This window comes from Mauremys mutica, chromosome 8, assembly GCF_020497125.1.
Source record: "Mauremys mutica isolate MM-2020 ecotype Southern chromosome 8, ASM2049712v1, whole genome shotgun sequence".
Lineage (NCBI taxonomy): Eukaryota > Metazoa > Chordata > Testudines > Geoemydidae > Mauremys > Mauremys mutica.
In genome coordinates this window covers 70613238-70636824 of record NC_059079.1, presented here as the reverse complement: position 1 = coordinate 70636824, position 23587 = coordinate 70613238, and the positions used below count along the sequence as shown (strand labels likewise).

The 23587-nt window shown below is 50.5% G+C and overlaps 1 protein-coding gene across 3 annotated transcripts in view; it reads left to right on the top strand.

Moving 5' to 3' along the window:
* DELE1 (DAP3 binding cell death enhancer 1) overlaps window positions 1-23587 on the top strand; it is a 39239-nt gene that overhangs the window by 6819 nt on the left and 8833 nt on the right. Inside the window, exons 3-12 of one of the 3 annotated variants that reach the window (XM_045028807.1) lie at window positions 3840-3960; window positions 5174-5309; window positions 5752-5895; window positions 9388-9449; window positions 11530-11647; window positions 12173-12315; window positions 14560-14718; window positions 19314-19370; window positions 19547-19639; window positions 23431-23587. In XM_045028807.1, coding sequence (XP_044884742.1) covers window positions 3840-3960; window positions 5174-5309; window positions 5752-5895; window positions 9388-9449; window positions 11530-11647; window positions 12173-12315; window positions 14560-14718; window positions 19314-19370; window positions 19547-19639; window positions 23431-23587 — 1190 coding nt within the window. The remainder of the gene's footprint in view (window positions 1-3839; window positions 3961-5173; window positions 5310-5751; window positions 5896-9387; window positions 9450-11529; window positions 11648-12172; window positions 12316-14559; window positions 14719-19313; window positions 19371-19546; window positions 19640-23430) is intronic. The other 2 variants (XM_045028808.1, XM_045028809.1) reach the window with 2 other exon arrangements.

Here is a 23587-nt window from a genome sequence, read left to right as displayed (position 1 = left end):
CCATTCTCCATAAACCACTTTGACTGGCCTTAATTGTGTTACCCTCCTTTAATTCTTTAGTCATTGAATCCCAGCTCAGCATTTCCATTATTTTGTATGGGACTGATGTCAGACTCCCCCTTGCCCATTTTCAATATTGGCACAACATTAGCACTCTTCCAGTCTTCTGGAGTTTCCCCAGTATTCTAAGATTTGTTAAAAAATAAAATCAGCAGGCCACAGATATCTTCAGCCAACCCTTTCAGGAATCTTGGTTGCAAGTTATCTGGGCCAGATGATTTAAAAATGTCTGTCCTTAGTAGATGTAGTTTAATATCCTTTTAATTTACTAATGTACTGGAAAGTACTTTCTCATCCTAATGTTATGTGAGTGTGTCATTCTGCTTCTTTCCAAACACAGAACAGAAACATTTATTTAACGCTTCTGCCTTATCTGCATCATCATTAACAATTTTACCATTTCCATATAGTGACAGGCCTACACCATTGCTTGGATACTTTTGTACCTAATATACTTTAAACAATTCCTTCATACTGTCCATATGAAGTCCTGTTAACCTTGGATTTTTTCCATCTTTAGCTTCCCTTATATTTCTGCACATCATAACTTTTGATTCATAATGATTGTCTATTTCCCCTTTTACCCATTTGTTATATATTGCTTTTTTATATCTAATTGCTGCCTTGATTTTGCCACTGAACCAGGATGGGTTAGCCAATGTTGTCCTTTTGGGTTAGAAAATTGTAATGTTTAGAAATGAATGATGTTTTACTGTTGGCTGCAGGACACCTTCCAACATGTCTCCTAAACTAAAGGCCTCTCAAAACAACATAGTTTTTCTGTCCATACATTACAGACAGGAGTAACCATCTGTCCTCTGGTTTTATTTGATGGTCAGTAACAGACCCTCACCAGTACCTCTGCTTCCCGCATCTGGCCCTCTCATCTGCCCCCGTCCCAGTCTGCTCAGTTTGCTGCTCTGCCTTTGGGTTCTCAGCTGCTCCACTTTCCTACTCCCTGCATTGTCTTGAATGGAGAAGAGGTTGCAGATTTGCTGGAGCAGGTCACCTCATGCTGGAACCCAGCACTCAAGCCATTTCCGTGTGGGAACTCAGCCCAGTTACTCATCCTCATTTTCATTGTCCTAAGCCACTGGCTGAGTGGCGTTTTCAAGCCATATTTATAGGTCCACCAGTAGGACCTCAGATGTCACCTAGAAAGGAATCAGCAATCAGTGTGGCCCCTGGCACGAGGCACTGCTTAATTTGTAGGCAGGCATCTGCAACAGTTTGTGAATGCTCTTCAGGCACGTAGTCCTGCAGAGAGCAATACAGCAGTAACACGGGCCTAGAAGCCCTGGGAAGGCTGGACTGGAACATTCTTGCCAAGCCCAGGCAATAAAGAGTGCTATTGGCAACAGCTGCAACTGTGAAATCCAGGAACAGATGGAGTAACAGAGAGCAGGAAAATGCCCAGATGCCCTCTAGTTCCTCTGCTGAGTTCAGGGTCGGCTCTAGGCACCAGCGCTCCAAGCATGTGCTTGGGGCAGCACTTTCCAAGGGGCGGCACTTCGTCTCCTTTTTTTTTTTGCTTGGGGCGCAAAAAACCGGGAGCTGGCCCTAAGCAGCGGTGAGCTGTGGCGGTAGGGGGTGTGGGGAGGGCCGCTGGAAGTAACCTGGGGGTGGGAAGAGGAACCACTCCCCCCCCCAAATTCACCTCCGCTCCACTGCTGCCTGCTCCCCCGAGCACGCTGCCGCTCCGCTTCTCCCCCCTCCCTCCCAGGCTTGCTGCGCGAATCAGCTGCTTTGCGCCAAGCCTGGGAGGGAGTGGGGAGAAGCAGAGCGGAGGTGAGCTGCGGCGGTGGGGGGCACGGGGAAGGCTGCAGGAAGTAACCTGGGGGGGAGCAAAGGAACCGCTACCCCCCCAGCTCACCTCCGCCTCCTCCCTCAAGCACACCGCCACTCCACTTCTCCCCCCTTCCTCCCATGCAAGCCTGGGAGGGAGGGGTAGGAGGGGAAATGCAGCATGGCTGGGGGAGGAGGCGGGGCTGGGGATTTGGGGAAGTGGTTGGAATGGGGCGGGGAAGGAGCGGAGTTGGGGCGGGGCCGAGGGGGCGTGAGAAAATTTTTTTGCTTGGGGCACCAAAAAACTTAGAGCCGGCCCTGGCTGAGATCATCTCTTCAATCCTTGCCCTTCCAGCATCTCGGCTAAGCTTTATCCACAGCACCAGAGACTGTCCAAGTCATGGCTCCATCCCAGATCTATCTTCTCTGCATTCCTTCCCACCCTCATACTGGGCTCCCCTCACTGTCCCTAGTTGCTGTGGCCTCTGCCACTGCCCACATTGCTGCTGCTTGCCCTGCTTCCCACCCAATACCTCTCAGGGAGCGCACCAAGCTGCACCACCTAAAGAGAGGGAAGTGAATAACAGAGCTGTAGTTAGTGCTGTGGAGGCAGGAGCAGCCAAGCAGCAGCACTGAATTCCCTCTACCAGCTTGGCGGGAATACAGAAGGAGAATTGGTGAATAGTGGCATTAAAGTTTTTAAAGCTCTGATCCCTACGGCTGTAGCCATGAGCCTCCTGAGATGTCAGTGTCAGGTGAGGCGCACCAGCTGCTGGTGGTGCTCCCTGATGCATCCTGTGACATGGGCATCAGGAGACATGGATGAGAATGGTGGGTTGGAGCTGTGCTAAGTACAGAGAAAATGGCAGGGTTAGGAAGGAGTGAGGTTATGTTTCATTCCCATGGCTCCCACTGCTGGCTCCCTGGGAGCAGGCTTAAGGGGTGTCGAGACCCCACAGCTGCCAGCTCTGTCCCTGTACCTGCAGTAGCAAGCCTCTAGAGAAACTGAGCTGGCAGCTGCTCTCCTGACACAGCTTGGGAGTCCCCTTAAATGATGCCAAGTTTCCCACATAGCACATTATACAGGCATTCAACTGGCAGGTCAATTTTCATGCCACGCTGCTCTTGCAGATAGGTCATTTTGAGGGGGCTGCATCTCAGGAACCCCTGTGCAAATGCCCCCAGATTTGTTCTCTTCAGTCTATTCCTGGTCCTTACCTGACGTTCACATTTTCAAGTCAGTCTAACCCTGCATGTACATTTTACAACAGGCTGATAAACAGAGCCAGGTCATTGTTGGGTGTGTATGGATGGGAGTGCCTTATCCTGGGAACCACCTGACCTACTGACCCTGTGTTTGTGCCGTAACCCCTGGTCTGAAGTGAGTTTCAGGCTGATCTGTAAAACTGAGAGCACTAATGAACATATGCAGTGGCTTCCTGTCTCCACTCCGGATTGTTGCATGCAGCAGCTCAGTACACCACTGGGAGAACCAGAATGGGGACATCTCTACACTGCAGTAAACCACCCAGGTCTGGCCTGTGTCAGCTGTCTCGGAATTATAGTAGCTCAGTTTAGTGCTGGGAGAACCAGAATGAAAGTCCAGTAACTTGAAAAATTGGTTTACCAGACTGGTTCTTGGTGCTGGACACTAGTTTGGATCAGGAAGTCCTACAGTACTAGTTTTATGTGGCTCATGGCCATAGTTTTTTCCCCAGGTCTTTGTCAAAAGCCTCATAACCTGAAAATTTTAAAAGCAGGTCAGGGAGGGTGAGCTCCTGTATTTCCTGAGCCCCTGCATCGATGGACCTCAGATTTGCACTGCAAACCCACCCTCAGGTCTCAAATCAGACTTTGTCTGCCTTGCATTGTAGAGCCCTTTGAAAATTCAGGTCTAAATAGAAAACTCTGGTTGACTTAACTGTGGTCTAGAGAGCTCATATCTCACCCAGTTTTGCAGGGAAAGGAGTTTTACATTTTTGTTTGTTTTCCAGTTATTTTCTCTCACCCGGCTGGCAGAGCAGACAGGGTCGAGATGGTTGGGAGCAAGGGAATGCGCAGAGACCCTTCTTGAACCTGCAGCCTCACTACACAGTCCTCGATGCCTTCACCTGGGTAAGGGACAGTCTCCTCTGGTGGTGGAGGAGGGAGCTGCAACCAATGCATGCCTCTATAAAAGGACTGTGGCCAAGGTACCTGTGAGGAGGGAGTTGGCAGAGCTGCAGCTGGGGGGTTGAAGGGAACTGTGATCAAGATAGCTCCTGCAGGGATGTGGGTAGTTGGAGGGAAGAAGCTGTGGTTAGATGGGATGCTGTGGAACTGTGACCCAGATGCCCTGCAGAGATGTGTGGGGTGGACACCCTGTGGGAATGGTGTGGCCAGCTGAGTTGGATGGGGAGCAGCAGATGGAATGCTCTTCGGGAGTGAGGTGGGGAGCTGAGCCTGGGATGCCCTGCGGGAATGGGGTGGGGAGTCAGGGATGTCTGGGGAGCTGTGGACGGGATGCATATGGCACTGTGGAGGGAAGTTGCAGCTGGGATGCTGTGTAGGTGGGAAGTGTCACGGAGTCCCCGGGCGATGCTTAGGAACTGTTCCCCACAAAGCCAGTCAGGACTTTGGGGAGCCTCCTCTCCCTTGGAGCACACTGTCTTCAGGGTAAGAAGCTTACACTGCTTCACCTTCCTGGGTCTGACCTTGGAGCATTCATCATATGCCCTTCCGTGCGCTTCCTACAGCGAGTCCGCCCAGGCAGGGTCCTGGGGAAGCCAGAGGGTCCTGCATGCACCCGCACTTCGCAGTCAGACGTGACTCTCAGCCAGCCAGTAAAACAGAGATTTATTAGATGACAGGAACACAGTCTAAAACAGAGCTTGTAGGTACAGAGAACGGGACCCCTCAGATGAGTCCATTCTAGGGCCCAGCAAGCCAGACAACCCCATCTGCCCTCACTTCCCGTCCACAGCCAGCTCCCAACTGAAAAACCCCTTCCAGCCGCTCCTTTCTGGCCTTTGTCTCTTTCCCAGGCCAGGAAGTCACCTGATCTCTTTGTTCACCTTTAGCTATTCCCTTGCAGGGGGAAGGGCCCCAGCCATTTGTTGCCAGGATACAGAGTGTTGGCCATTTATGCACACTGGAGACTTAAGAAATGTATAGGGGAAACTGAGGCACTCACACAGTATTCAGAGGAAACATTAAGAACAGTCCCAGTTCATCACAGGGAGCTGTGGGCAGGATGCTCTGCTGTATCTGGGCACCCAATGGAAAGGGATTGCTGTATGCTGGAGGAAGGGGTGGTTGTTTTCTCTGATGTGTCTTTTCCTTCCTTTAGGGTGCACTAGCTGTGCTTGTTCTGCAGTTGGCCAGGCAGATCCCATGGCTGAGCCCCGTGCCAGGGGCAGGAAGAGAGGACGGGCATCCCCGAGTGGGCGGGTTCCTCTCTTCTCTGCTGCCTCATCAGCACTCAGGTCAGTTCTGCCTCCTGCAGGAGAACGGGGGCCCAGGGTGACTGTAGGTTGAGGGTCTCTGCTGTGGAAGCGCTGTGAGGGTACAGGAGGGCTGTGCTACCCCTGTGCAGAAGGCACCTGTCAGTCTGAAATTGAGAGCCAGCAGGGTGTGAAGTCCTGTGAGCCTGGGGGTCATGTCGCTGGGAAACATCCTATCCCTTCACCCTGGCTTGGGCACCTTCTGGGTTGAGACACACACAGCAGGTTCCTTATGTTCCCTGCCCATGACTCTGGAATTCTCTCTTCTTCTGCCCTTTGGCCCCATGCTCAGAGATGGGAGAGCTCTGAGCAAATGCTCAGGGCCCCCAGGCACTGCCAAACTTGGAGGGGCGACCCCAGGCATGTCTCACAGGTGACATCCTGCATGACTTTTAGGTGTTGGGGCTTGTCTTCTGTGTTTCAGTGCCAGCTGCAGGCTCATCCAGTTGCCACAGTAACCAGAAGGTGCCCTCCTTCCTGCTGGAAGGGATTCCAGATGCTGCACCAGAGAATCCATCCTCTGGCATCCCCTCAGGGCAAGGAAAGCACCAGCTCTGCCCAGAAACAGGTACCAGACTAGGGTGTATGGGGCAGGGTACCCAAGGCAGAGGGATTTTTTGGGAGTCTCAAGGAGCCCAAGGTGTCTCCTGGAGGTGGGGAAGGAGCCTATGGTGCAACTGAGGATGGGCTTGATTGGCCTTGGCACCTGGAACTCTACGTCCAGTTTAGTGTCCTTGCTTCAGAAGGGGTGTTGACTTGGAAAGGGTCCAGGAAAGAGCCTCAAGAGCAATTAGAAACCTGCCTCACAGTCAGAATTGTAGGGAGTCCCATCTCTTTAGCTCAGGGGTTCTCAAACTGGGGGTCGGGACCCCTCAGGGGGTCACGACGTCATTACAAGGGGGGCCACGAGCTGTCAACCTCCACCCCAAACCCCGCTTGCCTCCAGCATTTATAATGGTGTTAAATATATTAAAAAGGGTGTTTAATTTACTATAGGGGTCGCACTCAGAGGCTTGCTACGTGAAAGGGGTCACCAGTAAAAAAGTTTGAGACCCACTGCTTTAGCTTATCCCAGGTTAGGAGATAACTTTGATCATGAGCAGCTAGTTGTGCACAAGGAGATTTTGGAGAGCAGAGGATTCCTATGCAGCAGTCAAAAGCAGTGGGATCCACTGGCTGGGAGTGTAAAACAGACAAATCTATAGTGGAAGTAGAGCACATGTTTTTAACAGTGAGGGAATTGACCATTGGGAAAATTGCTCTCAGGCTGTGATGGATTTTGCATTCTCTGAGCCAGCTGTGGGGCATGGGATCTCACTCGGCTTTATAGTGCCACTATGATTCCTAGTAATCCTGTACACAATAAAATCATCATTGCAACCTCCACATGCCACCTTCTGCCCATCCCCAAGAGCTTCTGCTGTTCAGGAGAGGATGTATGGGTGCCAGCGGAGGGGGAAGGCATCTACCAAGAAGGGTCTGGGAAGAAGGGCGCTAGCAGTAGAACTGCCTCATCCTCACAGCCAAACCCCTCCCTCTGTGATGGTCATGGCAAGGGGCTGTAAGGAAACAGCTGTGTTTTCCCAACAAGGCTGAGCAGTGGTGGGGAGAGTGAGGAAGTGCTGCAGGTCCCTCTCAGTTCATTATGGGGCTGGGTGTGTGGGAGAGGAAGAACTGCGGGCCCCTGTCAGTTTGCTGTGGGAGGGTTGAGCCTGCAAAAGAGCTGCCTCTCCTGACGGTTTGCTGTAGGGGGTGGTGAAAGTGGTGTGTGTTGGAGGGTTACCTGCCAGTGAGCCATCACTGGGTCTTATTGTTGTAGCCATGTCAGTCCCAGGATATTAGAGAGACAAGATAGGTGAGATAATATATTTTACTGGACCCACTTCTGCTGGTGAGAGAGACAAGCTTTTGAGCCACAGAGCTCTTCCTCGGGTCTTTGAAAGGAACTCCCAGTGTTACAGCAAAATGGTATATCAACAGATTGTTTAGAAAAAAAGCAATCTGATGCGGTTCAACAAGGACAAGTGCAGAGTCCTGCACTTAGGAAGGAAGAATCCCATGCACCGCTACAGGCTGGGGACCAGCTGGCTAAGCAGCAGTTCTGCAGAAAAGGACCTGGGGATTACAGTGGACGAGAAGCTGGATATGAGTCAGCAGTGTGCCCTTGTTGCCAAGAAGGCCAACGGCATATTGGGCTGTATTAGTAGGAGCATTGCCAGCAGATCGAGGGAAGTGATTATTCCCTTCTATTAGGCACTGTTGAGGCCACACCTGGAGTATTGCATCCAGTTTTGGTCCCCCACTACAGAAGGGATGTGGACAAATTGGAGAGAGTCCAACGGAAGGCAATGATTAGGGGGCTGGGGCACATGACTTACAAGGAGAGGCTGAGGGAACTGGGCTTATTTAATCCGCAGAAGAGAGGAGTGAGGGGGATTTGATAGCAGCCTTCAACTACCTGAAGGGGGATTCCAAAGAGGATGGATCTAGATTGTTCTCAGTGGTGGCAGATGACAGAACAAGAACAAGTTGCAGTGAGGGAGGTCTGGGTTGGATATTAGGAAACACTATTTCACTAGGAGAGTGGTGAAGCACTGGAATGGGTTACCTAGGGAGGTGGTGGAATCTCCTTCCTTGGAGGTTTTTAAGGCCCGGTTTGACAAAGCCCTGACTGGGATGATTTAGTTGGGATTGGTCCTGCTTTGAGCAGCGGATTGGACTAGATGACCTCCTGAGGTCTCTTCCAACCCTAATATTCTATGATTCTATGATTAGCATAAGTCATTAACACACTTTGTATTAAACCATTCAAGGTGAAGTGGCCTGTTAAACCCCCTGTACTCATAAGACAAAAAGAGGGTGTTAATGGGTTACAAATTGTTGTAATAAGCCATAAATCCGGATGACCCATCATGGCAGTTTCTCCATGCGGAGAGCTGATGTCACTAAGAAGAGGAGGATTCATAGATTCCAAGGCCAGAAGGGACCATTGCGATCATCTAGTGTAGTGGTGGGCAACCTGCAGCCCGCAGGCTGCACACATCCCATCAGGCAATCCGCTGACAGGCCACAAGACAGTTTGTTTACATTGAACATCCGCAGGCACGGCTGCCCACAGCTCCCAGTGTCCATAGTTCACCATTCCTGGTCAATGGAGCTGCGGGAAGCAGCGGCCAGCACGTCCCTGCAATCCGTACTGCTTCCTGCAGCTCCCATTGGCCAGGAACGGCAACCCGCGGCTACTGGGATCTGCGGGCGGCCATGCCTGTGGACGGTCAGTGTAAACAAACTGTCTCACGGCCCACCAGCGGATTACTCTGACGAGCCGCAAATTGCCCACTACTGATCTAGTCTGACCCCCTATATAACACAGGCCTGAGACTTCCCCAAATCAATTCCAGTTGGAACTAGAGCATATGTTCCAGTTCCTGATGTCAATGAGTGTGAGGCTGTGTCTGTGAGTGTCCTGGAGCAGCGGTGCATCGAGGAGGGATGCTGGTGACATAATCCAGAATGCTGCTACAGGAAGGTGTTCGCTGAATGGCTAGCTACCTGTTCAGTACATATTCTCACTGCAGCCTCTGCCTTATTTGCTGCTTCCATCCAAACCCCACACTGAACACAGCAGAATTCATTGCTTCGTGGACTTGTCACTCCAATGTTTGAGCACTTTACAGTGCAGTTTGTATTCACAATGCCTGTAAGGTGGTCAGGGGTTATTATCTCTGTTTTACAGATGAGGCACAGGAAGATTAAAGTCAAAAGTGTTCATTAATTTTGGAAGCCTGATTTTTAGAGTACACAGCATTACATAGCACTTTATGTGTTCAAAGCACAGCTCCTGTTGAGTTCAGTTACAGCTGTGGGTACTCAGAGCTTCTGCAAATCAGACCCAAGGGCTCAGGTTGGGCACCCAAGGAAATGAGGAACACACAATGAGTGTGAAAGTTTGGTTGCAGTGATTTGCCTGGAAGGAGTGGAGTGGAAGGAGGGAGGAAGAAGGGTTGCAAGATTACTGGTCTGTCTCAGGCCCATGCCTTACCCTGATCTCTCCTTGCAGAGGAGCATTCATTCCCTGAGAGCTGCAGCACCAGCCTGGGGCCAGCCCACTGCAGTGTACAGGTACAGTCTCTTTGTTTCTCTGTGGGTCTTTGGCTTTAGAAGGAGCTTGTCCCAAATCACATAGTCAGTGCTCTTTCCAGTACAGCCTGGCTGATGCACCATATCCCTGGAGATTCATGGCCACAGAGCAGGAGTCATAGCTATGGCACTTCTGCCCCCTTTCCACAGATTGTGTGTAGTGGCATCCTGCAGATTGTGTGTAGTGGCATCCTGCCCTAGGAGGGATGCCACTAGTGTTGTGGGAATGTGCCACCGATAGTGCCCAGTCAGGATCAGGACCTAAGCCGCACGGCTGCCCTGCAGACTATCAAGGGCCATGCAGGTGCTCAGCCACAGGGGCCTGGACTGGAGAAGAGTGAGGTAGGGAGCATGCAGGGATGCGGCAGGGAGAAGCGCCTCTCCCACGGCCCTCAGAGCCGTGGGAGAGGAGCGCCAGAGCTGTCACAGTGGGGAAAGGCACCTCTCCCCCACAGCAGCCTGCACCCCCAAGCCCCTCATCTCTGGCCCCACCTCAGAGCCCCCAACCAGAGCCCTCACCCCCCCTGCACCCGAACCCTCTGATCCAGCCCTGAGCCCCCTCCCACACCTCAAACCCCTAATCCCTGGTCCCACCCCAGAGCCTGTACCCCAACCCTTTGCCGCAGCCCTGAGTCCCTCCCACACTGAACCACTCAGCCCCACCTCTGCTACACATCACCTCCATATTGGTGCACATAACAAAATTCATTCCACACATGGATGTAAAAAATTAGAGGGAACATTGATCAGGACCCCATTGTACGTACATATCACACAAAGTCAACTCAAATAACATTAAGGTTGCAAACTCAAGCACAAAAAATTAGGAAATATCAGAATCAAGACTGCATTAGTTCAAGACCTCTTCCTGTATCTGTATTATTGTATGGTCTTAAATTACATACTTCTGCACTATTTTTTCCCTCCCCTGTGGCTGAGCTGGCTTTGCAGGGCCCTGAGGGATGGACCCAGCTCCCTGTTCTGTTGGTGGGCTACTTCTGCAGGTCCCACAGGGATGGACCCAGCTCCCTGTTCCATGGCTGGGCTGGCTCTGCAGGGCTTGCAGGAGTGAAAAGATCCCTATATTTCTGTTTGCTGAGGGTTGCTCTGACTGACAGATGGGAAGCAAACCTGCTGGGTGAGAAGGGGCCTCTCCATCCTTCCTCTCCTGATTAGAACTGCATTGTAAATAGTAGCATGGAGCTAATCTGAAATTAGCTGAAGTGTGCACTGCTGCCACTTGGTGACACCAAACTGTATCATAGATACTAGGAATCAATTACTCCAAGCCTGATTCCCTCCCACTCCTGACTAGGCAAATTAGGAGATAATGCTAATTAGCAGGGATGTTAGGAAAAAGCCATAAAACAAGGACAATGGGGAAGGATTTATTTAGCTGACAGGCTATTTAAGTTTGAATGATTTAGAGTGCCAGGAAATGGGCTGCTCCATGTTTGCTGTAGGGAGATGCTGCCTATGCTGCTGAACCTGACCTGGGAAGGGGAGGAGCGGGTAGTGTTTTTGTATGGGAGAGTTACTGACTGCCTTTTCAGGGCTCTTCTGGATTCTATGGAGTTGCTGCTGAGTAAGAGGGGGCACAGTGCTCCCCTGGCCTGAGGGGTCTGCCCCGGACTGGAGAAGAGTCTAGATGGCACTGTGCTGGGGGAACGTCTATGCGGCTACCCCGGTCTGAGGAGCCCGCATGGAACCCAGGGAATGTTGAGCTGCAACCTCAGGCTTGCAAGGGCTATTTGGATGGGCTAGGAGAGCGTTGAGGTGGTTTACCTGGCCTGAGGAGCCTGTTTGGGGTTCGGGGTGCTTTGATGCAGCTCCCTGGCCTGAGGGTGCTGAGAAGGGTGGCATTGGGGGGGTGTTGAGACAGCTCCCTGGCCTGATGGGGCTGGTGGGGAGGTTTTTGTCACCTCTTAAAGCACAAACGCCATGACACCCTAGTTTGGTATAATGTGGCCCTAATGTGAGGGAGATGCTCTGGCAGCCATGACACGAGCTGTCATGAGACTTGGGGGGTTGCCAACACTCCTCTAATTCTCTTCTCTCCTAGGGGCTGTCATTTTCCACTCTACAGGGGAAGCCAGCACAGCAGGAACGCCTGGAGGAAGCAGCTACCCAGCTGCAGCAGGTGTTCCGGGTCAGCGTTTCCATTGCGCTCAATATCCTTGGTAACGTGGATCAGGCTTCATTGTGTCCTAAACTGCAGATAGCAGGAATAGAGACAGGGACACCCACACACCCTCTCCTTTTTGGAGGACCTCAAATATGTTGGGAAGCCTCTTGCTATTCTAGTCTATGGAATCTGCATCACTAGTAATGGTTCCCAGGTGTTGTTTGGGTGAGTTGGCTGTTGTCACGGTCCCATTACCTGTCCCATTCCTGCAATCATTGTCAGGCTTTTCAGATTCTTCTGTACCACCTCTTACTACTCTGGGAAATGAAATGACAGGGAGCCTGGAGCATTGGAGAGACTGGTGATGAGGCCAGAGAACCCCTTCCCCAACATAGGGTCGGGTCATTGGTCCCTCCCACCTCCTAAACTATGGCTTGAGGTGGGGCGGGGCCAAGAGCTGGCAAACTTGGCAGGGTGCAGTGAGGCCAGCTGCCATGGGTGGGGCACGATGAGCTCCATGACCCTGTCCTGCCTGCTGCCTTTGTGCTGCTTTGCTGAACATGCACTGTTCCCTCCCCAGGGATTGAGAAAGTGAGTGATGGCCACTACAGGGCAGCCTATTCCTGCTTCAGGCTGGCAGCAGATCGGGGCTACAGCAAAGCCCAGTTTAACGTGGGCCTGTGTTATGAGCATGGCAGAGGCACGGAGAAAGACCTGGCAAAGGTATCTGGTGGCGCGCGTGCGCACACGCCCACCCATCCACCCACCCCCTGCACTACCAGGAGGCTGGGGGAGCGCTATTAGCCCTGTTCCACACATCATGAGTAGGAGCAGTGATTGGGAGGGAACGCCTGTGAGACACTTTGCTCTAAAGTCCCTTGCCTCAGGGAGCAAGGTGCTGTTCCCATCTATGCCCTAGTGTGCATCGGTGAATGCCTGTCAATGCAGGGGCACCCTGCAACACTTGGGTGTGTGTGGGGGCCCTCAGAAATCCTGGGGTAGGAAGTAGAGCCCTGTGCAGGACTATTTTTTTAATCCCACTGTTCAGAGCCGCAGTACCCACTCCCACCCACTCTCATATTATTTCTTGAATTTGTATCCCACTCCTGCTATTATACCAGTGGATCCTGTGGGACCCGTGGAATTCCAGTCCCACTGCAGGGCTCTAAAATTGTCCCAGCAATGGCTGGATGTGCTGCTCTCAGCAGATGTTTCCCCACCGGCACCCACCCACTTCCTACATCCTCTTGCAATGGGATGGGGACCATCCAACCAGCCCAAATCGCCCATACAGAGGGCTCAGAGTCCTCATGCACGCCTATGAAGGGATGAGCAGCCCCTGTGTCTTCCCTTCCCCATGCAAAGGGATTAGAAAGCTCTATCCCTCCATGCAAATGGCTGAAGAGCCACTGCATTATCATGCTAAGGGGATGGAAGGCCCCCACGCCCTGCCATCTCCAGACATAGATAGGTTGGCAATGGGGGCTCTCCCTTCTGCACTTCTGCACTGCTGCACTTCAGAGCTGGGAGCCAGAGAGCAGCCACTGCTGGCTGAGGTGTTTATGTTTGTGGTGATGGAGGACTGTTTTTTTAATCCTGCGCCCATCCCGCCCCGCAGTACCCACTCCCACCTGCTCCTGCATTGTTCCTTGAATTTTTATCCCACTCCTGCTATTATGGCAGCGGGTCCTACAGGACCCGCAGGATTCCAGTCCCGTTGCAGGGCTCTAGTGGGAGGTATTGTACACATAAACGCAAAATATTAATTATTCCAGCCAGGAAACTCCTAGGAGGGAAGGTTAGGGCTGCAGAGTCAAACACCTTCCCATCGGGAAATGCTAAAGCTAAGGCTGCATGTGTGCCAGTGTAGGCTTTAATGGCATGGGTGCCTTGGGAAGACTGCCCCTCATGGGAGAAGACTGGGCTCCTTTGCAGCCATGTCCTTTTCAAACATACCTTCCCAGGCCCTGTTCCATACACTTATGTATGCAGCATTAGTAGTGGCTGGGAGAGTACTGGGGAATCCTGTTACAATATGGTACAGATGTAAAACACCACCACATGTGCAGGAACCATGTCCTGCCTGGACCAGCTCCCAGCAGCTTTGTGTGGGTGCACTGAGATCCACATCTTGAACCTAGGGAGCATTGTTCATAGGAGTGCCCTTGCTGTGGCTATTTTGTGCCACTCAGCTGGTGCAAAGGAACTGCAAAACCAGCTTAGTTGGGCATTGTGCCAGTCCCAAAGCATAGAAGAATCTTTGGTGTAGCTGGCCCTATGCCACCCCCTATGGAATAGGAGTTGTGGCTAGGAAAAGAGGGAATGGGTACAGTCCCCAGCTGCCAATCATCCCACTTCCCTATTTTCACTCTCCTACATGAGCAGTTGCTGCAGCTAGCACAGGGCTGTAATGTGATGGCATTTGGATGGCAGGATGGGTATGATTGTGTATAGGGCAGTGGTGCAGGCATGTGCTGTGTGTGCTTGGGGTTGGGTTGTTCCTGAGGGATAGTGCACACTTGGGGAGAGGCTGGTGTCTCCCATAGTCAGTTCTGTCCCTGATGATCATACCTGAGAAGCAGGGTCTCACCCGAATAGTCTTATGTTTCATAGAATCATAGAATATCAGGGTTGGAAGGGACCTCAGGAGGTCATCTGGTCCAACCCCCTGCTCAAAGCAGGACCAATCCCCAACTAAATCTGGTGCATGTCTGGGATCTGCAGGGCGCTGAGTATAAAGGAGGCTGCACAGGTAGGGAGAGTATTTCTGCTAATGGCTGCCTGGGGGAGTATGCATAGCTTGTGATGAGAACCGGCAAGAGGGTTTGGATGCAGATGCATGCTATGGTGTCCTTGCCAGTCTGGGTAAGTATTGGAGAGTGGCAGCCTCCTCACAAAGATGCCTGGGACAAAGCAGCCTGGCACACATACCTCCGGGCACTCGTGATGGTGTTTCTCTGTTTCCAGGCAGCTTTCTATTACCATCGTGCAGCCAGCAATGGGCACCTCATGGCCCAGTACCGCTATGCCAGGTTCCTTTTACGCCATGGGCTCAAAGCTGAAAGGGCTGACGTGCAGAAGGCTGTGACTCTGCTAGAGCAGGCAGCAGCAGCAGGGCTAGTGGAGGTGAGTTTCTGTAGCACATGAATTATTGCTAAGGCTGAGTGTTTGACTAGTATGGAGCCACCAGGGAACCCCCTCTGCACAGCACCGGGTCTTCTGTAGGGCAGTGTCCATGGGGTTGGGGAAACCCTGCTTGTGTCCTTGCTACCCCCCCACCCCAATATACCGGCATGCCAGAATCAGCTAGCTGCAGTGACACGTTAGCATCACCTCCTCAGCAAGGTTTGTTCCTGCCCTTGTATTTTTAGGCATGTAGAAGCCTTGGGGTTTGGCACTATGCTAGGTTGTTCTGGCTCCTGTGTGTCAGAGTTGTGGTGAGCTTTCCCCACTCCAGTGTGCAGCTCTTTGTTCAGATAAGTCCAAGCCCCACTATGGTGCTAGGCCTATGGTGGACATGCACGCTCAGTGCCTTTTCTGTCATCATTGATTCCCCTTGGATTAGGCCTTTACTAAGCTCAAACAAGGAGAGAGGCTGGAGGAGCCAGCTGTCAACGGGCCCTCAAAGAGGGCTCCTCCCCAATTCCAAACATCCAGGAGTCGGTGTCAAGATCTTGGTCCCGAACTGTGGATTCTGACACCAGGAGCCTTTTATATTCCATGCCCAGAAGAAGCTTGCCAATAAGGACACATCCCCCTTTCAGCTGCCAAGCAGAGACCCCCGACAGCAATCTGCACAAAGGCAACCAGAAGGCAAAGGGCAGGTCTCACTGCCAGAGGTCAGTGTCTGTCTCAGCTGGCTCAGCTCACATGATGGTGTGTCCATCATCACATCAGACTCACCACTTCTCACCTTTTCTGGGCAGAGAGCTGCTTGGGATGTTGCCACAGCAGGGAGTGCTCAGACATTCACTAACCCGTGCTCAGATCTTGGGATGGGGAGCCACTCTGGTGCAATAGCACAGAATGCCACCTGCAGCCAGCTCTGCTCCTGGGGCAGAAACAGCCCTGGGTCTCTAGCAGATCCACTCCTCCTGGACTGAAACCAGGCAGCCCCCAGGCCTCGTTGCCAGGCAAGTGGACCAGGCCACGGTGCTGGTCTCTTCCCAATATGGACTTTTCCAACCTGCTGGACCTGCCACTGGATTCTTTGGTCCAACCTGGATCTTCTGTCTCCTGGGTAAAGCCAGATTCTGCATCCTGCCCTGAGTCTGAGCCAGATGGTGCTTGACCCACTGAGATTTCAGCCTTCCACCCACCAGACAGTACTTTACCATGTCCTCTCACCTACAGTTATAACATTCTGACTTCTTCAGGAACCACCTCCATACTGGGACATCAATGTGACAGTCCACCCCAGTCATTGTCAGGGTATCATCATTTCTCTCACTGAAGACTGAATTCCTTCTGGAAATCACATTGGCCTGGAAAGTCTGAGATACAGGCACTACTGGTTCACCCAACCGATGCGGTGCCCTCTAAGGACAAGGTGGTACCTATGTCCACACCCTAAAATCCATCAAAGGTGTCCTCCAGTTTCTACCAAACCAATCAGTCCATCAGCCTACCTGTATTTTTCCTAAAGCCCCAGTCACTTTGGTTCCCTGGTGTTTCAAATCAGCACTGTGATGCTGGCGGACCAGGCATCAGCCTGTGCCAAGGCCCGTAGGTCTCAACTGAACACTGATCAATATATAGCTGGAACCAGTTTGGCTCCACCTGTGTGTTGATACTGTTAAAATAGGTATTAGAATTATAAGAATGTGTTTAGTTTTCAGACTTTATTAAATGCTTTTAAGTTGCTGCCTGCATTAATCTCACTTATAATACCAACTAAATCATCCCAGTCAGGGGTTTGTCAAACCGGGCCTTAAAAACCTCCAAGGAGATTCCACCACCTCCCTAGGTAACAAAAGTTTTCTACAACTGTGTTCTGTCCCCTTCTTTCTCTAACCTAACTCTCCGGCCCTGTTCTGCTTGTCTCCTACTTGTAAAGGGGCAGTAAGATCAGTGGGGTGGGAGAAGCACTGAAACTGTGTAATCTCCCAGGGGACAAAAGACAGCTGTGTCTAACTTTAGACAACCAACTATAAGTTTTCTACAACTTTCCCTTCCCCAGTCAGGAGCTGTGTAACCCACCCACTCCCATCTCCCAGTCTTTTCAGCGCTGGGACCATTGCAACCTGACCACTGGCTGAGAAACACACAGACACAGGAGCAGTGTTTTTCCTTAATAATCTCTTTTTAAGAAATACTTGTAGCCAAATGCATAATAGTGATTTATCAGAAATGAGTAAAATCATTGATTGATAACTGTCAGGGTGGGGTGGCCTGGATGGAGGAGAGAAAGTTGGAAGTTTTTTGTGAGAGGCCAGGGCATGACAGTGCCATGATTTCAGCATGACAGTTCAAACTTGCAGACGTAGTAATGCATGGCATAGTATCCATGGAGGAAAAGTCAGTGCACAATACTGCAAATGCCTTTGATCTTAAAATCAGGATTGCAGCAGTGGAGTAAGAGGGGAGATTCATGAAGAGGGTGGAAGGCTGTTGTACTTTACCAGCCTGGGGTTCTGGTTCCTGCTGCCATGCAGGGTCATCTTCGGGTTGATTGGGGGACTTTCTTAACTGGCTCATCCAGGTAGGGCGCAGAACAACATGCTCCTCATCTGCTGGGTCTTCCAGGACATCCTCCATGGTCCCTGCTGCTTCCTTGCACTTGCCCTCATCAGCATCCTGACAGACAAGGAGGCTGGGGAGATTGAGGAGAGGATTGTGAGCCACTCCAAACTCTGTACTAGGAGCCCATGACAGCATCCGGACAAGCTCCTTGTAGAAGGGGCATGTACAGCAAACCCTCCTGGAATGATTGTTCTAGTCTTTAGCCCTCTTGCATTTGAACTCAAAAGCTTGATACGTTCCAGGCACTAGACCGGAGTCTGCTGAATGCCTGCCTGGTCTTACTTCCATGACGTTTCCTTGTACAGTGCATGTTCCTGCCACTCCAGGTGACATTGTGGAAGATGGTGTACTCCGACCACACGTTGATTGACATCCAGGTGTGGTTGTTGGACCAAGTGGCTGCTCTTGGAGCAGGATCCAGTTTCACCTGGATTGATCTGTAAAGTGCACCAGGAAGCTGTTCTGATGTGGTTAGTGCAGCTCACTACTACTGGTGAAAACGGGGACCTTTATAGATTGGGTAAGGGTCAGGAAGAAAAGAGTTCAGTTCATTGTGGGAATGGAGGTGGAGGACTTTTACCCTTGTCCATACTGCAAACTGGCAGTCATATGGAGCTTACCCACGGCCCTCAATGGTGTTAGCCTTAGGGCTAGTCTACACTTACCGTCCGGGTCGACGCGGTGAGTTCGACTTCTCGGAGTTCGAACTATCGCGTCTGATCTAGACGCGATAGTTCGAACTCTGGAAGCGCCGCGGTCGACTCCGGTACTCCACCACTGCAAAAGGCGGTGGCGGAGTCGACCTTGGAGCCGCGGACTTTGATCCCGCGGCGTCTGGACGGGTAAGTAGTTCGAACTAGGGTACTTCGAGTTCAGCTACGCTATTCACGTAGCTGAACTTGCGTACCCTAGTTCGACCCCCGCCCTTAGTGTAGACCTGCCCTTATACTTGCCTTTTACTCGCCTTCAGACGTGATTGTGAGGTTTAGGTGTGGACAATAGGGTTATGGCACAACCAAGTTCATGTACACATGTACAGTCGCTAGTGCAGACATACCAACAGTCTGAACAGGATGAAGGGGTTTCATAAATAACTTGGATTATTGTAGCGCCTGGGAATAGTACAAGGGGTCAGTAAAGTTCCACACAGACTCCTGCCAGGGAGATTACATTGTGCGCTCTCTTGGTAAGAAGTAGCTAGGATCCCAGTACTAGAAAGAGAGCACATGCCACCAGACAGCATGCTTTCGAAATGCGTCCTCTTCTGAGTCATGCAAGGTTATTATCTGGAGTTCCAGCCACACATGCCCCTGGCCAAGTTCACCAGATTTAGCCTCTAGGACCTAAACCAACCTGCAATCTTAACTCTCAACTGAGACTCCTAACCTCGCCTCATTAAGCCTTGCTAATCCCCAGAAGGAGGGATTCCTGCAGGCTATGCTTGAAGGAAGAACTTACCCAGTAATTGTGGTTCTCTGACATGACTCACCTGCATGGATCTATGCTCCCTTCCCTCCTTTTCTACTAGTTTGGAGTTTTACCAAAATGGTGATTCTGTGGCAGGCACCGAATTGTATTTGGGACTCTGCTCCCTCATACGTATCTTCAGATGGGAGAGGACATGGCAGTATATAGGAACAGTATATGCCAGCCCCAGGGACACTGCTTCCCAGAAAGTTCAGAGCTTGTGCATTGTGTGGAGCACTCCATGCTGGCGGTGTTCAAACACGCACAGCTACTGTATGAGTGACAGTCTGTAGGGTTTGGGGTAACAGCTCGTGGTCAGGATACCTCCATTGTCATGCACACCTGTGGCTCTGTTTGCCTAGGGCAGTGAGTATGAGAGCATAACCTGGGTGTTAGTGTTAGTGCAGTGGTTTTATTGCAAAGTATAGGGTATTTACCTCCAAGCATCCTGCTTCGGAGCCTTTTGCCTTTTTTTTTATACACTTATGGCTTCCTCATTTTTTCCATGACAGAGACCCAGGTTTATCCTCTCGGGACAACCTCTTTCCCTTCCATGGGCTGTGCAGCAGGTAGGATGTTCTTCCCTCCAGTCTGCTGGTGAACATCTTGCCTGTGGCACTGGAGACCATGGTTTGACACCCCACAGGGAGTGAGTCACTAGGCACACAGATACCATGGTGATGGGCATGATCTATAATAAAGACAGATAATCCCTAGTGATTTGTGCTGTGTGGTTTTGCTGCAGGCACAGGCCTACCTTGGGGTGCTCTACATGAAGGGGCTGCAGTCTGCAAAGCAGAGGGCTCTGAAATACCTGTGGCTGGCAGCCAAGAATGGGGTAAGTGCTTTCTGTGCCTGCAGAAGGCGATAATTGCTAAGGTCCTGGGCTCGCTGGGTCTTCTCAATTGAGCTCAAAGGTCAGGAGCCAGGATTGCTGGAAGTGAGATTCTCTCTCTAAATGTTTGCAGTGTTTTTGTAGCTGTGTTGGTCCCAGGATATTAGAAAGACGAGATGGGTGAGGTAATATCTTTTATTGGACTACCTTCTGTTGGTAGAAGGGACCAGCTTTTGAGCATCACAGAGCTCTTCTTCAGATAAGGAGAAGGTAACCAGAGTGTCCAAGCTAAATACAAGATGGGACAGATTGTTAAGTGTAAGTGGTTCATACATGCTGTAGGAGACCACTTAAAATTAAGTGGGCAGTTAAGGGTTAGCCGGCAGAAGGGTGTGTTACCAACTGTTGTAATGAACCATAAAAACAATGTCTCTGGGATGTCTACACTACAAAATTAAGTCAAAATACAGCCACCACAGTAATTAAAGCAGTGGTTCGTGCCCACACGTGCTCCTTCTGTCAGTGGTGTGTGTCCTCACCTGGAGCACTTCCACCCACTAAAGTGGGGCAGTATGGGGCACACACAGCTGGAGCCCCATCACCCTGGGGCTGACAGCCCAAGCTCACAGCTGGAGCCTCACCCATCTCACACTGGGAGTGACAGCCCCTTCCTCATCGCAGAGTCCCAAGCCTAGGCTCCAGCCTGAGCCTGAACATCTATACTGCAATTAAACAGCCCCATAGTCTGAGCCTGAGAGCCCAAGTCAGCTGACCCAGTCCAGCCGTGGGTGTTCAACTGGAGCATAGACGTACCCAGTAAATATCCCTTTGTTCTTCCATTAGGAGAGGATAAATAGAGCCCTAGGGATCATCTCTAGCGCACTGGTTCTTCTGTATGTCTCTGTCCTGTCCATTCTTACTTCTTACTGTCCCAGTACTAAGCAACCCTACTTTTTCCAACCCTCTCTGCAGGGCCCATCTCTAGGCCCCCTCTCTTCCTTCAAGATCTCTGGGATGGGCTGCCCAGAGCTGCATATCTCTCCAGAATAGTGCTGATTTAGGTGTGGTTTTAGTGAGCTGTTCACAGTGACACCCCCAGGTCTTTTACTCAAGAGATTACAGTTTATTTAGAGCCAGTCAGTAAGTCTGGGATCTGGGTAATTCAGATTGTCCCTATGTGTTACTTATTTGCTTAGCTTTATTTGAGGGGGGATTTGATAGCTGCTTTCAACTACCTGAAAGGGGGTTCCAAAGAGGATGGATCTAGACTGTTCTCAGTGGTAGAAGATGATAGAACAAGGAGTAATGGTCTCAAGTTGCAGAGGGGGAGGTTTAGGTTGGATATTAGGAAAAACTTTTTCACTAGTAGGGTGGTGAAGAACTGGAATGGGTTACCTAGGGAGGTAGTGGAATCTCCTTCCTTAGAGGTTTTTAAGGTCAGGCTTGACAAAGCCCTGGCTGGGATGATTTAGTTGGGTTTGGTCCTGCTTTGAGCAGGGGGTTGGACTAGATGACCTCCTGAGGTCCCTTCCAACCCTGAGATTCTATGATTCTATGATTTGATCTCCTGAAGTTCCTCACAATCCTCTTTTAGGCTTGACTGAGCAATAATATGGTTGTCCATTGTGTGACAGGCACACAAGCTATAGTGCTTAGGTTGCCAATGGGGAGCTGTGGCTGCTGAGTCAGAGCTGTGGGCTGCTTGTGAGTTGCCACTCACTACAGTTTTACAGGACTTTGTAAATCTTCACAATTCAGTGTGTCCTCTGTGCAGGAGGCAAGGTGTCCTGTGGGACAAGCACCCTTTGTGTGTGACCGTGCGTTAATGATTGCTGTGCTTATGGACAAGGGGACATACATAGGGCTGCACATGCCCCCTTAGCTCTGGTATCCCAATTTCTGGGTGCTTTCTTATGCAATCTGAATGTTTGCTTGAGCCAGATGTTTGGTTTGTTCCTTCAGCATAGGCCTAGAAGTTGTGGGGAGCAATCAAATTGTTTAGCAAGGTATGATAAAAGGAACAGACTGGAGGTGTCTGACAGAAATTCTTTCTCAAGAGATGCTCAGAGGAGTAAGTAGCAATCTAGGAGAGCCAGGGTGAATGATAGAGGAACAAAAAGAAGCCTCAAGACTTGGACTCTCTTTTGTTTATTAAAGGTTGTCAGTTCCCCTTTCATGTAATCTGATCCTGTAATAGATCTTATATTGCTTTTCTTAAATTTTGGGCAAAAGTCTGTACTCTTCCAGATTATAGATTGCCCTATCTTTGTTCCTCCAGGAAATTGAGGAATAATTTGTATACTCCATATTTCCACGGTATAAGACCTTCCAATTTATTATAGCTAGGTTGTGGTTTTCTGTTACTCACTGTAATAGCGTGGCACCCACCTCTCATGAGCACCCCTTCTGGTTGGGTGTGTCTGCAGTCTTTAAACCAGTCCCAGCCCTGGTATTGGGCTGTACCCCCAGGGCTTCATCCCTGGAGGCAATGGTTTCACTCTTGATCTATTCTGGCCCCAGCTCTCCAGCCAGGCCACTAAGTAGTTCTTTTCCCCTTCTGAGGATTGTAGGCCAATTTCCCAGTGGCCTGTCAGGGGCGGGGGGACCTGGGCCCATCCATTACTCTGGGTCCCAGCCCAGGGACCCTAAGAATAGTAGCCACACATTGCCATGTCCCTTTAACTATGTTGCTTTCAATTCCCTGGGCCACTTCCGCATGGCCCCAGCCTTTACCAAAGCTTCACCCTTAGCTCAGGGCTCTTTTACATTCAGGCCCAGCAGCCAGCCAATGCTCTTCCTTGCTCCCCAGGTCCCTGCCAGCACTGAGCTGTCTGTGGTGCTGCAGTTCCCTTTAGCCAGCCAGGAGTGCCATCTGCACTCATCTAGCTCCAGCAAAGAAGTGCCTGTCGCTGGCTATGGAGCTCCTTTTATATGGCCCTCTTGGGCCCCAATTGGCTGCTCCCTGCAGCCTCTTTCATTGGCTGCTTCCTGCACTGTCCCTCTAGCCCGTTTGGAGGGCCTCTCTACTGCTCCTTTCCTGGGACGGATGTGGCAGGACCCTGAAGCCTCTAGCAGGGGGGCCTCTGGGCCTAGTCCACCCTGTCACACTCAGTTATTATTGCTATCTTTTAATCAACATGATCATATATGGATGGATGGATGCGGGAGAGTATATGCTCAACAAGAGAGTGACAGATATTACCCAACAAGATGATCTAGTATGAGTCATGAGTCCTAGTTTGCCTTTTGGTTTTCTATTTTGAAGACAGTCCATGCTTTTTAACCATATTTGAATGAATTATCAAATCCTCACTTACGTAAGGCATATATTCAGTAAAGATCTCACACCATGGAAACTGCTGTCCTTAAAGGTAAATACGGAAAAGTCCCTTTATGTCTGTGTTTTTGCCCATGTAAATCTGGAGTGTTGGAAGATTTACCTCATTATCTTTTGCACTGTAGAATTTTCCAGCTTTTGAAAGCACGCTGGATTTTACCTCTTTTGTATAATAAATAATTTTTATCACCATCTCAGAAGATAATGTTTTTAGTATTTTCTCAATCCCTGGTAGTAATGAAATCAGTGGCAATTTTTGCCCTTTTAGCATTGTCTTGGAGAAGAGAGGTTTTTTAAGTTCTGATTGACATGTTATTGTATTATATGGATATTGGTGTTGTTTTTAGATTGTGAATGTTTTTCTTTTTGTATTTGCCAAAGATGTATGTCATATCAATTGAATTGAATAGCCTGACCCCCCCTCCTCCCTGACTGCTGTGTGTATATTTACATCTAGGATTCCCAAAGCAGGTATCATGTTGGTGTTTGCTATGAGAAGGGCCTTGGAGTACAACAGAACTTCGCAGAAGCAATGGAGCATTACCAGCACTCGGCTGCTGCAGGAAACAGACATGCTCAGGAGAGAGTGCAAGTTGTTGAGCAGGAGATGGCAG